Source organism: Ammospiza nelsoni, chromosome 4, assembly GCF_027579445.1.
Source record: "Ammospiza nelsoni isolate bAmmNel1 chromosome 4, bAmmNel1.pri, whole genome shotgun sequence".
In the NCBI taxonomy this organism is placed as follows: Eukaryota; Metazoa; Chordata; class Aves; order Passeriformes; family Passerellidae; genus Ammospiza; species Ammospiza nelsoni.
In genome coordinates this window covers 76,259,307-76,274,030 of record NC_080636.1, presented here as the reverse complement: position 1 = coordinate 76,274,030, position 14,724 = coordinate 76,259,307, and the positions used below count along the sequence as shown (strand labels likewise).

Sequence of the window (14,724 nt, the reverse complement as noted above, 5' to 3'; positions counted from 1 at the left end):
GAAAATCTTATTATGACCAATAAAACTATAGTTCCTATGCCCTTATGTTCAGTCTCAGTTCTAAATGCAATGTAATGAGAAGCTATTATTCACCTTTATTTAAAACCAAGTATTTTCAGAGTGGCAAAGTTGTAAGAAAGTGGAGCCATAAATACATTTCTGACAGGATGTATGTGCAAAATGACTTCCAGAAGTTTGAAGTCATCTTTTCTATAAAAGTCCTCTTGATTAAGACAGGAATTTCTGTAGAAATTCAGGTGACTACACCAGTGGCTAATCTAATTTATTATAAAGACTTATAGGGTCTCTACCCTATTTGAAGAGAGGAGGAACATGTGCCCTCCTCAGACTGCTGTATGGCAAGCTACTGCTCACACAATATCCCATAGGAAACTGAGGCACAGAAAGCCTGTGTGATGAGTCTAAAACTAGTAAGGATTAAAGAGAGAGAGAAAAAAAATAATTTAATTTCCCTTACAGTGGGACAGATTCTCACTGACAGATAGAGAGGGAATGGGAATACCCCTGCCAGGGTTTGGGCAGAAAAAGGTAACACCATAAATCTCTTTTTATGCTTCTTATTTCAAATTCAAGACAAATTTGTGATAGAGTAGGTAGATAGATAAGGTAGAGTTATATGGAATTATATGAACTGTACATGGAGGTTGGATTTCCTTATCTTAGGACTTTTTTCAATTGCCCTGAAATGCATCTTTATTCTTATCCATTGTGTGCCACTAATATAAATAGGTATCATTCTGGCATTCAGCTAAGTAATTCTTTTGTCATCCACAGATGGACAGGGGATTACATGGCTAAGAAATGAAATAAAAGCTAAATCCCTATGCTTGATAAAGCTTTGCTTGTTTTCTCTTTTATTCAGGATTACCGAGTGAACATCTTTCTCCGTCAGAATTGGAATGATCCACGCCTTGCATACAGTGAATATCCAGATGACTCTTTAGATTTAGATCCATCCATGCTGGATTCCATTTGGAAACCTGATCTGTTCTTTGCTAATGAAAAAGGTGCCAACTTTCATGAAGTAACAACAGATAATAAGTTGTTGCGGATTTTCAAGAATGGAAATGTACTTTATTCCATCAGGTGAGTCTTTAATCTAATGGGGGTTTTGTCAGATAGAAGCTCAAAAGTATAATTAGGATTTTCTAAAACGTATATTCAGTTGCTAGTCATGCAGAACTATTATTTGTGAGTTTTGTATGCAGAATTTTGTCAGCATTCATTGTTTATATTAAAATAGAAAATGATCACTCATTAGTCATGCACATAGTAAAAGTAATAAGAAAAATTTCTTTCTAATTTTAAAGTACAGGTACTGAGCCTAGAGGGACTAGGGCACTGCACAGAACAAATAATCCTGTAGTATTATAATTTGAGTTGGCCTATATACAAGTTTCAAAGTCTGTGGCCTCCAATGTCATGACAATCCAATGTTACTTCTTTTCCCCCTTTCTCAATACTGCAGTTGCTCTTCAACCTGAAAACATGTCCTGTTTGAGGAAGTATGACATTTATAGCATAGTCATTTACTCAACTCTGAAGATGGAGAGAAAACTGGAAAGTAATTTTTGAAAAGGTTTTAAGAAGCTGAAAGCAGTAATCTTAAGTATTGACAAAATGTAATTATCCCACTTCCCACCACTTTCATTTTAATAGAGACATCAGTAGGTATTTTACCACTGTCTTCAAAAAGCGAATCTAATCAGAAACACATTAGATGTAAGTGTGCTAATACCCCACTAGATTTGGTATTGAAGCAGTGACTCACGTCATGTGTGAAAAATGTTACTCTTTTCAAAATAAATATACTATTGTCCACTCAGTGTTTTGCTTTGCATGCTTTTATGACACTGAATTAATGGTAATTAGACTCTTTGAAGAGGCATCGGGAATCTCTAAACGCTCTGAATTCTGGAGAAAAAGAAAACTTTATGAATTTCCTTAATTGTATCAGTGGCAAGAATCTCCTTCCTCCTTCCCTCCTTCCAGTGTCATTAGGCAGCACTTCTCAAAGTTACACAAGGAGAAAAGGTTGGGTTAAAATTCTTATGAGGATTTCATATCCAAAAGGAGGTTAGTCTGCCACTCTGGGAACACAATCAATCTTCAGTGTCACAGCATGTATTCTGTCACTAGAAACAGATTCAGAGTAGATCGAAAGGATTCCTTCCCTGAATTCAAGTAGAAATAGATCTAAATCAATTATCTGCAGACTGTCTGAGTCACCTCAAGAGGCACTGGGTGTTGTTCCACTCCAATCAAATAACTCCCTGCCTTGCCCTACTCCTTCCTAGTACGCACTGCACACAGTATAGACCCCACCATTCAGCTGAAACACGTTTGTATTGCAAATTCAATACAATTTAGAGCAAGTTCATAGCCACATGAAATGGGGTGAAAAACCCCAAATGTGAGAAATAGTATCATATTAAATTATAAAGGCAAACATCAACTCTGCTGAAAGCAGACACCAGATAGTTCCTCCATTTCTTATGAAGCCAGAAAGTTTATGTTGCCTTGATTTAATTAAGAGCTATAACAGTTTCTAAAACAAATTTAAAGTCATATCACTGGCATCTAGTTTAGTTATGTGCATTTGAGTAAGCTGACCTTCTGGTAAGGGGAGATATGCTAATTGCTATTATGCTGATATTAAAAGGAAAAAAAAAAGTTTCTAAATTTGCTTCTTTCTTTCATTCCCTAACTTCTCCTCATCTCTAATTGCATTGGGACAATACAGACAAAAAAATAATGGAGGGTAACAGTTCCCAGCTCAATGAAAGCTTAATATAAAATACTAAAATATTTACTGAAGCACAAATTAAAGTCCAGGTGCCTCTGAAATGACTTGCTGTATTACCTACTAGCCAGAATTTGCCTTTGGAACTATTTTCAACAGCATGGGAATAGGGGATGGGTCTGACTTCCCTCTTCAGACTCTCCCCATGCAGCTCTATCACTGTTTGGCTAAACATAAATTATAGCAACAATGAATCAAGAAGGTTTGGTCACCAACAAAAAATTAGGTAAAAGAAATATACAGCCACACTTGCCAGCTACTGCCCACTTCCCTTTAGCCCCAGTGCCAAAAACGTCAATGGATACATAGGTATATCCAGGGAGGGAAAACTTGTGCCTTTATCTCTTATAAATTCTTCTTTCTGATTCCTCAGAGAACTTTTACTCAAAAGATAAATTATTGTAAATAATGTATAAATTATTATAATAAATAAGAAATAAATTTTTACCTTAAAATTTAAAAATACCTCTTTGCTCATAATTTGCAAAGAATTTCACAGGAAGTATTAGGACTAACACTGTTACACAGCTACAGTTCAAAATTGCAGCCATATTTTGGTTTACCATCAATATCATCAAATGTTTCTTTAAGCCTTTGTGTTGACATTTTAAGCACTTTATTTTAGGACGGCAACACATAAAACTACTTTTCCACCATGACTGCTGGCATATGTTATGAAATTCTTGCAAATTTGGGTAAGTTTTATGCAAAGGCTTTGAAATACTGAAACTGTGAAATAATTCTGCTGTAGCACAAAAAGGCACACTGCTGCTGCATTTCTTTAGACTTCTCATTAAGTTAGGCAACGCTACTGAAAAATTTAGTTTTCTGGAAGTCTGTAAATTTATTTTCCATGCTGTCATACTAGGCTGAGTTGGATGGATTCAGCTAATAGAGACCTTTTTTGAGAGCTTTCTACTGAAACATGTATTCTATTTCTAATTGCTTCCATTGTATTCGCGCATTTTTCCCGCACAGTTCTATGGCTTTTTTGGGGGTATGTTTTTAATGGCTTTTTTTTGTCCTTTCAGATTGACTTTAATACTTTCCTGTCCGATGGATCTCAAAAATTTTCCAATGGATGTGCAAACATGTATAATGCAGCTGGAAAGCTGTAAGTTTGCGTAATGTATTATCCTATACATACTTTTGCAGAGATTACAACAGCTATACAGGAGGTAGGAAAACCCCTTGTGGTGGTACAAGAACAAATTTTCAAAATGAATCTTCTATTTTATCAATGGAATCTGTGAAGTATACATGATTTTGAGGAAGAGGTTCTTTCATACCTATTTGAACTGAAAATAGAGTTTTGTTTTGTGTAAATCTGAAGTTACCATTAAACTCAATGACAGTTTATGCAAATATTTCTGCACATAAGGTTTCACCATAAGTCTTTCTGTGTTCACACATGCAGGAGATAAATAATAGGGAGAGCATAAAGGGAACATAAGAATAACTTAGAGAAGTGATGGATGGGGCTTTATGTGAAATAAAATAATTATATTCTAACATATAAAATATTTTACTTATCATCTACCTTGATATCTTGTTACTTAAAAGAGGATGAAAAGTGTAAAGCAGCTATGCCATTTCAAGGCACAAACACACTCACAAAAGGAGAAATCAACTGTTCTGTCTGATGCATGATATTCTCATTTTCCTTGTGATATGAAGTATATGGGAATTGCTGTTTCCCTTAAATTGAGAAGACTTTGAAAGAGACCTGTAGCTGAAAAACCCTCCTAATGATGCAAAGAACAAAAATAAAATAAAGTAAAGCATTCTTTGAAAGCTTCCAGCAATTTGAAGTTAGTGAAAATAAATGACAGGAGTAAAAAGTATTCATCTAAAATATCTAGATTTACAGTTTTAGGGCCAACAAGTAAAATATTTCAAAAAAATAAAAGAATTATGCTTATAGAATGAACATATTGGATTATTTTAAATATATCATACATCAGAAACACAACAAATATAATTTTATTAACATTTTTTTGAGTTTTTTTCTTTTACTGGAACAAAGCAGCACCTAGGCGAAGGGGAGGTAATTATCTATCAGTCAGTATGTCAGAACTGTTTGTTGTATGGTGTGCTATTTATAGACTATTGCAGGGTGAGTACAAAAGCCAGATCTATCTTTTATTACAATGGACAGATGGTAACATTATGAAGCAGCCTTTCAATATGAGGGCAACAGCTGAATCTGACAGCAGAAATTTTCTTGACTAAAATGGAGAGATAATTATTTGCTGCAAATGTCAAGGAATTTAGGACAATATAATATACCCAGTATCTGAGCAAAACTCCACAGCCAACCTGAGCAGACAATCCTACTGATAACCTGTATAATTAATGTGACTAAATAAAAGGTTACCAGGAGGCAGTTGCATCAGAGTACATGCAGATGGCAGGTCTACTCACTAAATACAGTTATGCTTCAAAGAGGGAGTATCATAGTGTTTGACTGAGCAAGCAAAATGTATCATTAAAAATGCTTTGAGATGTTTTGAAGCTTTTGCTTTAACAGCTTCATAAGCTCAGCTGCAATTTTTCCTCTCTTTCAGCTGTTGTGAGGACAGGTCACACAACAACTGAGCATTCTTGAACAAGCAGGCATCTGGTTTGCTTTAGAGAAACCTTGCAGGAGGCCACAGTTCCCACAAACTACACCACAGGGAACCAACATTTATTAGTTACATGGCACTGTGGATGTTCTACTGTATTTTCCAGCAGAACATTTTTCACTGAAGTCTTGTTTTTAATCATTGAGTTCAGTGGGCGTAAATTCCCAGCTGCACATTCACATGGTAAGGAGAGGTTCTCACAAAAGAAGAGCTGAAGAAAATACAGATGAGTGCTTCAAATTCTTTATTCACAAAGAAAGATCAAATTTGATTTCATAAGGAAGTTGCAAGTAATAAAGCTTTTCCCATATTGCCTTGTCTAATTCTATTTTACCTGTAACTTCAGACATCAAAAAACAACTATGGGAAAAGATGATGGCCTGAGGCAGAAAATTTTGCAGCATGTGGGAGCTCTGGATATGCTTACATGTCTGATAGCAGAATAACCAGTTAGGTTTGCAAGACCAAGGCAGCAGTTCCCTGAGATTATTTTGGGACAGATCCAAAACTGTTACATACAGTGACCTAAGTCCCAAGATCCAAGACCTTTCAGAGCAGGAATTCACCTGTCCATAGCCAGTTTCTCTGTACAGGAAGGACAGGAAAGGAAATAAACAACTTAGAAGTGTTACAAAAAATATCTACATGCCAGGAAGAAGAGTGATCAGGTAAAAAAAAAAAAAAAAAAAAAAAGTTTATATGAGAGTGAACTCTGATCAATTTCCAAAACTTAGGAAAGGATGAGCAGAAACACTCAAATTCCAGACTCTCTGGCTAAGAAAAGACATCTAGTTCTATTTAAAATTATAGAAGATAAAAGGAGGATGATGCATTTGGCATTTTCCCAGGCTTCACATCAAATCTCCCGAGGTAAGAACTGACATAACCCTGAGAGCCTGATTCCATCCAAGCATCTCTAATTTCTAGGCCACAGTGTCATACTCTGCTCTGGCTGTCTGCCTTGCATTTTTTGGTGCACAGTGAGACAATGTAAACAGGGGGATCAAAGCAGTAACCCTAGTGGTTAATGCCTTGTCTGGGGAAGTGGAAGACATTTGGTTTCAAAACAGAAAACACAGTCCTCTCATGTCCTGAGTGAATGATCTGACCACCAGGCTGTGTTATAGCTTGGTTTGCATGAGCAAATCAGCAGTAGCTGTGCTTCCAGATGTTTCTTTTTGAAGTGGGGATCACTGCTGTTTTTTCCAAGTTGTGTAGGACATTGTACATTATGAATTTACAAGGCACATTTGTCTCACAGTTTCTGTAAACTGTGTCTGATCTTGCAAGACGTGCTTCAGAAGGTGTCACTGAGAAAATTAGAATCAATCACCTATCTTTTTTTTTTTTTTTTACTCAGGTTACCAGTGGGTTGCAAAGACTGACAATTATAACAGACAGATTATGGGCTTTGTTTCTCCTTTAAGTAGTAATTTCTTTTAGTACTAGATACTTTCCTTCAGTATTGATATGGTTTTTCCATCATAGAAAAGTCTGACAGAAAAAATCCTGTATAGCTTTTATTCCCAAATGATATCTTTATTTTTATCTGGCTCATGCAACGTTTTCTCCAAGGTCAGTCTGAGCAGCTGGATTTGCCCCTGGTAAAAGTACTTCATTAGATCATGAAGTGTCTGAAAAATATTTCATTAGAAATGTCTTCTATTTTTAAAGGATTTATTTTACCAAATCATTTCTCAGCAGCTACAATAGCTGCTTTTTTATCTTAGAAAGGGAACAAATGAAAATGCACATATGAAATAATCCCTTCTACAATTCTATGCCTTACACCAGGGAAGCCTATAGGCATGTGGGATAATTTTAGTTTTATTCTGCTTGAATAAGATACAAAGAAATGTCAACCAGATATGTATTTATTTCTGTGGCCTGTCTCCCCACAAAGATTTTTTTTTCTTTCATATACTAGAGCTTGTTGTCTTTCTTTAAGTCTCTCTTTTACCTCACAGCATTCCTTTACTCATAAATTACAATTATAATTTTATGTGACATTTAATATCCCTGAATTTTCAAAGAATATTGAAAATACTAAGTTACAAAAGAAAAAAGATTATGAAAAGCAGCATAGGTAAGGTATAGAACACTTTCTTACCTCATAATTTTAATTTGATGTTGATTTTTAAATTAAACAGTGACCCTTTTTTTCCCCCTTCTGATTTATGGGGGCTTTTTAGTCTTTCTAAGCAATCATGCTCCTGTCTTCTGGATTGTTAAAGAAAACTCCCTCTGTACTACATTATTATTTGCACAATTTCTCTCCCCCCAGTCTCTAATTTGGAGATTGTACAAGTGGAAAAATGGTTATGCAGGCTGCAGCAGTACAAGTTAATGCATTACAGAAAAGTGTAATGTGTACATTTTTCCTTTTCCCACAACAGCACAAAGACAACATAGGAAAGTTAAAATAACTGGAGCATATTTCTAATCTGCCAGGGAATTCTCAGGTCTCTACCTGAACAACAGAAATTATGGACACACTAGGCCAATGCCTGTCTGCGCAGAAGGTGTAGAATCATACTGCTTCTCTCCTTGCCACTTTAGCAGCACAAAAATTATCAGCTGCTGAGGCTGTGATTGTTATTCTGCAGGTGGGTGACTCCAACTATTGTGTCTATCTGAAGCGAGACAAGAGACACCACAACAAAGATCAGCATACTTGTCATCAGCTCCTGCCCAATGCAGGATAAAAGGGCAGTAGGAACTGCACAACTGCTGCTGACATACAGAAACTAGAATAAAAGTGATAGCTGAACACCTATAGGCTTCAGCAAAAATAGTAGGTTTGAGAGATGTGCTAGAGTGCTGAGCTGAAATGTTATGTTTTTCCAAAATCCAGGCTAAGAAGAATAACCCTATAACTGCCCAGGGAGACATTCCTTCAGAATGACTTAGAGGGCAATGCAAGGGGCAGACACTTTTCAAAGCAGCTCAGAAGTACATTAAATAAAATCCTGCCTTCTTGGAGCTCCAACAAAAATTTAGCCTTGAAATGAATCACAGCTCATTTCTGAAGCTAATATATTTAGTGCATAATGTAGAAGAATTTGTTCTAACCTCAAGGCAAAGGCAGATTCCTTAGCTCTGTCATATCTTCCCCCTGCTACGTTGCTGGGAATTTAGGGCACAATTCAAATTGTGCCATGCTCTTAGGAACAGCAATGTGCAGGCAGCCTGTCCTGGAGGCAAGCTGATGGGATGCCCGACAGAAGAGCAGTGGAATAACCCTAGTCAACATGACTGTAGTCCTTGCTTCAACTGGGGACCTAAAGAACTGATGGGTTTGGACCTGCACCTTACTAAAAATTAAAGAAATGAGAATGGAATTTAGATAAATCACTGGGATATTTTAAAAAATGTAGTTGAACTAAACTCTTTTGCAAAAAAGCCAGATACTCTGCTCAGTTTTTTCACATGCTGAACATGGGTCTGTTTATTGAACATGAGGAAAAGAGTTGGGTTTTAATACACCTGTAGGTATTTTAAAATTACACAAGGGAAGCACAGCCTTCTTGTAATGAAAAAGAATGAATAGAAAAATTTACTGGATATATTAATATTCAGCTGGATCAGAAGTTTGCTCATGGCTTGGAAAGGTGTGCTAAAGGAGGATGCAAATAAAAGCAAATAAAAGAAATAAGACTGTGTCAGCAGATATGATAAAGGAATTATGTTGGGATTGCCAAGACAATGACAGTTCAAAGGTGAGGAGTCTCTAAAGGTACAGGGGAGATGCTTGCTTTGAAGAACATCTTTCTGTAATGGTGTAGTCCTTGGAGTCCTTGGAAGCAGGAGAAGAGATTTAACAATTTAACACTTCAACACTTCTTCAAAACAAACTTGTTCATTATTCACTGTTTTGTCTATGAGACAATGGGCTTTTAATGCCTACCACTGATACTGTATTAGCTAAAATAAAATCCTCCTACTTTTAGCGTGCAACTGATATAAACATCTTGGTTCCAGTAAGTTCTATAGAGTAATGTGGACTGATGTGGCTTAAATGGGACACTATGTATTTAAGGCAGGCTTTGTTACTATACTTTCAAAATTGAATGAATGAAAAGTTGATATTTGTTATTAATGGTAGTGCAAAAAATACAAAGATACAGTCTAATTCTTTCTTTCAGAAATCTCATATGAGTGTTGAAAACAACTTGTTAACACTGTTTCTGAAAAGATATCTTTTTCTGGGAAAGATGAGTCAGACCAAGAGAAAAGTTTGGTTTTTCTTTCAAGACACTTTAGATGCCCTTGATATTTAGAAATATTTCAGTAGGATCACATTGTTTTTTCCTGAAATTTTTCTGGAACCTGTAATTGAAAATGCTGAAAATTTTCACTCTAGCTAAACAATTTTCTGTGCTGTCTAAAGGCTAAAGTTACTATGTCTGTCTTGTCAACCATCTGCCAGTTTGTTTATGGATTACATCAACTAAATAAAATATCACTTAAATTAAATTTTAGTTGATGTCCAGTTATTCAAAATCTTTCATCAACTATTCCAAACACAAGTCCTGAGAACTACTTTTCATCAATGCCCTGTCTCTTCCACCTTCTCCCTCTGTTAGTGTGACAGAATTTTACTTGCATTTTGTCACACTTATCACCTGTTTCAGAAAACATAGTTTTCTAAAATAATATTTCTGCAGACCAAATCCAAGTTTCCCAATTGTTCCAGGCCTTCTTCCCTTCTAGTAAATTATAAATGTTCCCTAGTTTGTCATATTCTTCCCAGGCAGAGCTCTTAGTCTGCTATTATATGCTTCATTAGCTAATTACCTGGAATGACTTCAGGCTCCTGAAAATTACTTGTCTCTCTAAGAGAACTGTACACAAAGGCTACAGTGCCATGCATTCACAAAGTTCTTGAGTTTTCCTGAGAAATACTCCCCCTGGAAACGTTCTCTTCCTGGGATTATGTCTTTTTCATATAATTACCAACAATTTACTGCCTGCTTTTGCATTTTAAATGTGCAAGACCTCAGACTTTGGGTTAATAGAGTAGTAATGTAACCTCACCAGCGCTATAACTCCTGAGAACCACTTTTCAAACATAACAAGATTGTTTTTTCTATCCTTTCTTTGGAGTTCCATGAGGATGCCATTTAGATTTTGTATAATTAGTAATATCTTTATAAAATCAAGTAAGAGTGAGTACTGCACAGTAGCCAGACAAAATGAAATACATTGCTAACTGCCCTCCTCTTCAGCCACAGAAGCTGATGTTTGTCCTTTAAAACACAATTTAACAGCTTCTTGCCTTCCCAGCCTTCATTCTTTCATGCCCTGCAAACCCAAACCCTGGTGCACTGTGTTTCAGTGATAGAAACCTTTTGTAGTCTACTTGGTTTAGTTTAGGTTGGGCTGGTCCTGAAGAACATGCTAGATTATAGCCTCCATTGCTTTCAGAATTTCAGGTAGAATAAAAATTTCACTTTTTTGCACCTGTGAGCTGCATCCTCATATACTACCTAGTCTAGTGACTGACTGTCCTTTTTTCAACAATAAAATTTATCCACTAGGAACTCCCTGGTGGATAAACATTGTACTTCCCAGCCACTGGTAATAAAAATATCTGGTAGCAATCTAAAATAGTCACCAATACCACCTCATAGTCAGAAAAGAAAAGCTTCTGGTTTAATGAGAGGCTAAATATCATTTTGGGTTGCAGTCAATCCCTTATAGGCCCTAAAGAGAAATCTCTTTTTCTTTATAACTGCTACATATTTCAGCGTAGTTCCTACAAGTTGCATAATATCTCTAACAATATAACTGACACATATAGCACAAGCTTGTACAGGTGGCCACACATCATTCAGAATAAAGCCCTCATATTTCAAGACACACTTTACTGCTCCTTTTGCACAGTGATAACCATGTAATGAAACACAACTTCCCATATTTTTTATCTCATAGACCATTTGGAAAATACACACAGTGTATTTCTAATCTTCAAAAGCAGACCAGTATCAGCAACAGGCATTTAGACTTTTAGTTAAATTTATATTACTGAATGACATTTTTTAAAAATTGTTTTAAAGATAATGCACATTTGTTAATCAGGTAGCAAGTAGGCAAGAAACAAAAGCTCAGGTGGACTTCAGGTTTAGTATTTCTAGAACAGGACAGGGACAGTTATCACAATTAATCAGCAGAGGTCTCAAAATTAGTGTGCCAGGAGACTGTATTTTAGGCTCATTGCATACATAGCACCACATAACTAAACTCTAATAGTATAAATACTACACTATGGTAACCACTGGGTGTTTTAAGGAGCGATTTCTATGAAAATGTGTTTTTCCCCTTATGCATACAGCACCATGAGCATTCTGAGTGTTAAGCAGTGTACTATTCAGCAGATCCTCTTCATAAAATCAATTGAAAAATACATTTTCTTTTGATTTCATTCAATCTGATTTAATTTAACATACTAGTGGAAATATTATAATATTTTAAATTTAATTGGTATAACAGAGACTCACATCTCCATTCAGTTCTCTATATTTTAAGACACTTAATTTATGCCTAGGACCTTGAGTTACAAAACTGAAGTTACAGTTTTGAATGCTAACACTGTATTTGGGCATTTAAAATGTAAACGTGACAAAAACTAATTACTACAGCAGCATTTTCAATATGCTGCTATTATTTGTATTGTATTGCATTATAGAAGAATTAGTGGGCAGAGTAGAAAATAAAAATTAAAAGCATGCATTAGAGATGAATGAACCTGATTTAGAAAAATAAATTTTGACACTGCAGTTGTTTCTTGCCAGTTCAATGAGTTTTACTCAGGGAATATCACTTCTGGCCATAATCTATATGCTTCAAGTGGTAATCTGCTTTACACACAACTGCTTTTTGTCTGAATTCATGCAAAGTTTGATAAGATATATACTTCTGATTTTTCACAGTTTATGGCATTTAATAGTGAATTTTAACTGTGTTATGGAATATTATGCAATTGATAAAAAAGCAAGTATTTTATTGATATATGCTTGTAGTGGCTTGAGCAATGTCTGAACTTAATTACTTATTTAAAAAGATATGGTGGTCTCATTTTTATCATGTTAATCCAGCCTCAAAAAAATTGCTGAGTAAATCAACAGTCAGGCTGAGTTCCTGTGAATACACTGCATAAAGATTCTCCCCAAAAGAAACATCAAGAACTTAGAAGGAAGAAGAAGTGCTGAAGATATTTTTTCATTTATAAACACTAATTCTTAGCTCCTAGTTTCATTCAACATAGATCAGAAAAGAGGAAATTATCTCAGTTTTGAGGTCAGCAGATCAGGTCACTGAATGCGATTTATAGGTGTATTAAAAGAGTAACAAAGTCATTGAATATAATGGAGTAAGATTTGTGCCCACACAGCAAAGAGGTTCTTTTTTTGCTGAAACTCAAAATGTCAGTAATTTTGTCCAGACCGTTATTCTAAGAAAGTTCTGAACAATATAGTTTAAACAGTAATTTGTTACTTAAAGTTTAAAAGAATTTCTTGTTCTCAACAGATTATTTTCAACAGCTTATTAATACTGGACTAAAGCAGAAAGGAAATATTGCAATGAAACTGAAAGCTATATAAATCAGATGAAAAAATTCTTTTACCTTCTGGTTCCTTCTAGCACATGTGCTTTAAAATTGAATGAAAATATGAAGCCTTTTCTTATTTAGAAATAAAATTTGAATGAAATGCCTGAGAAAGTTAACAGATCACATATTCAGAAGAAATAGGGGTATTTTCCCCAATGATATCCTATGTGAACATTTATCTGGAGAGGGAAATAGAAGGAAAAAGTACTTGTCTGTTGCAAAGACTGGGCCTTGATTAGTCTCAGTCTTTTGCTGTTATAGCTAATCATATACACATACATGAGGTATGGACAAGTGCAGGAGTCTGAATATTAAAGCTGAATGCTTATTAATATCATTATATGTCACACTCAGTTAATATGAGAGGATTATAATCAATTGCTTTCCCATGTCTTGTTCCAGTTTGAGAGAAAAGCAATTTTTCAATTCAACTAATACTACTGCAGAATTTTGAATTCATTGTTGTCTTTGAACAATTTGCACTTAACCATTCAAACTGACATAAATCCATAAGCATAACTTTGACAATCCACATTTCACCTCAAGGAGGAAGAGATTTGAATGTCTATTTTATCCTTCATGGGTTGAGGAGAAAAAGATGTTCCCAAGCACCAAAGATATTTTAGATGTTTAGCTAATTTAAATGCTTTTGTTGTATCCATTAATAGACCATATAATTATAAGGATTTAAAAGAGTTTCATAAGACATCTGTTTTATCTCTTCCAATTCAATGTGGTATAAAATGGCAGATAAAAATTTGTGATTAACAGGTACAAGCAGACTCTGTGTATTACCTCCTTTGAATAACATTTATTAAAATATTTTAATTTGATATGTTACTGCTTTTCAAAGCTTGCAGCAGACTTAGAGTTTATTTGGGTTTTTTCTTCATTTTAGTTGGATACACAATGAATGATCTCATTTTTGAGTGGCAAGAAAAGGGAGCGGTTCAAGTAGCAGAAGGTCTCACTCTGCCACAGTTTCTGCTGAAAGAAGAAAAGGATTTATGTTACTGCACCAAGCATTACAACACAGGTAATAAAGTGATTACAACTGAAAAGATATTTAACATTTTTGTTATAATAAATGTCACAGTTGGGGTATATTTTAAATGTTCTCGCAGAATTCAGAAGAGGGTTAAAATATACAGGTGCTTTGTGCAAGGTAATGCAGCGTTAATAACTGGCAAATAAACTGAAAGACTGAAGACTGAACAAACTTTAATTTTAGGTACCTTAAGAAAATACAGAGTTGAAATAATGCAGAAACTGTTCATTCAGGGGCTTTACTTGTTCAGTAGGTGCCGTGACCATATTTACAATGTAGGGTCTGAAGAACTACTGAAATCCATGCAGTGCACTAATCACAGCCTGGCTCAGTCAGGAAAAAGGGACACAGGGCTGCCCAGCCAAGTTATCCCTGCCCTAGTTCACAGAGCAAAGGGGCAATGTGAATGAGCTGAAAGGATTCTTGGTGTGCAATGGCCAGGTGTACAAACTATTCATGAGCATGCAGTGACAGGACAAGGGTGAATGGATCCAAACTGAAAGAGAGTTGGTGTTGATATCAGGAAGAAATTCTTTATCGTGAGGGCAGGGAGGCACTGGAACATGGTGCCCAGAGAAGCTGTGGCTGCCTCATCCCTGAAAGTGTTCAAGGC

The 14,724-nt window shown here is 35.5% G+C and overlaps 1 protein-coding gene across 2 annotated transcripts in view; it reads left to right on the top strand.

Moving 5' to 3' along the window:
* GLRA3 (glycine receptor alpha 3) overlaps nt 1-14,724 on the top strand; it is an 85,845-nt gene that overhangs the window by 43,743 nt on the left and 27,378 nt on the right. For both annotated transcript variants that reach the window (XM_059470959.1, XM_059470960.1), the window contains exons 4-6: nt 884-1,107; nt 3,856-3,938; nt 13,962-14,099. In XM_059470959.1, coding sequence (XP_059326942.1) covers nt 884-1,107; nt 3,856-3,938; nt 13,962-14,099 — 445 coding nt within the window. The remainder of the gene's footprint in view (nt 1-883; nt 1,108-3,855; nt 3,939-13,961; nt 14,100-14,724) is intronic.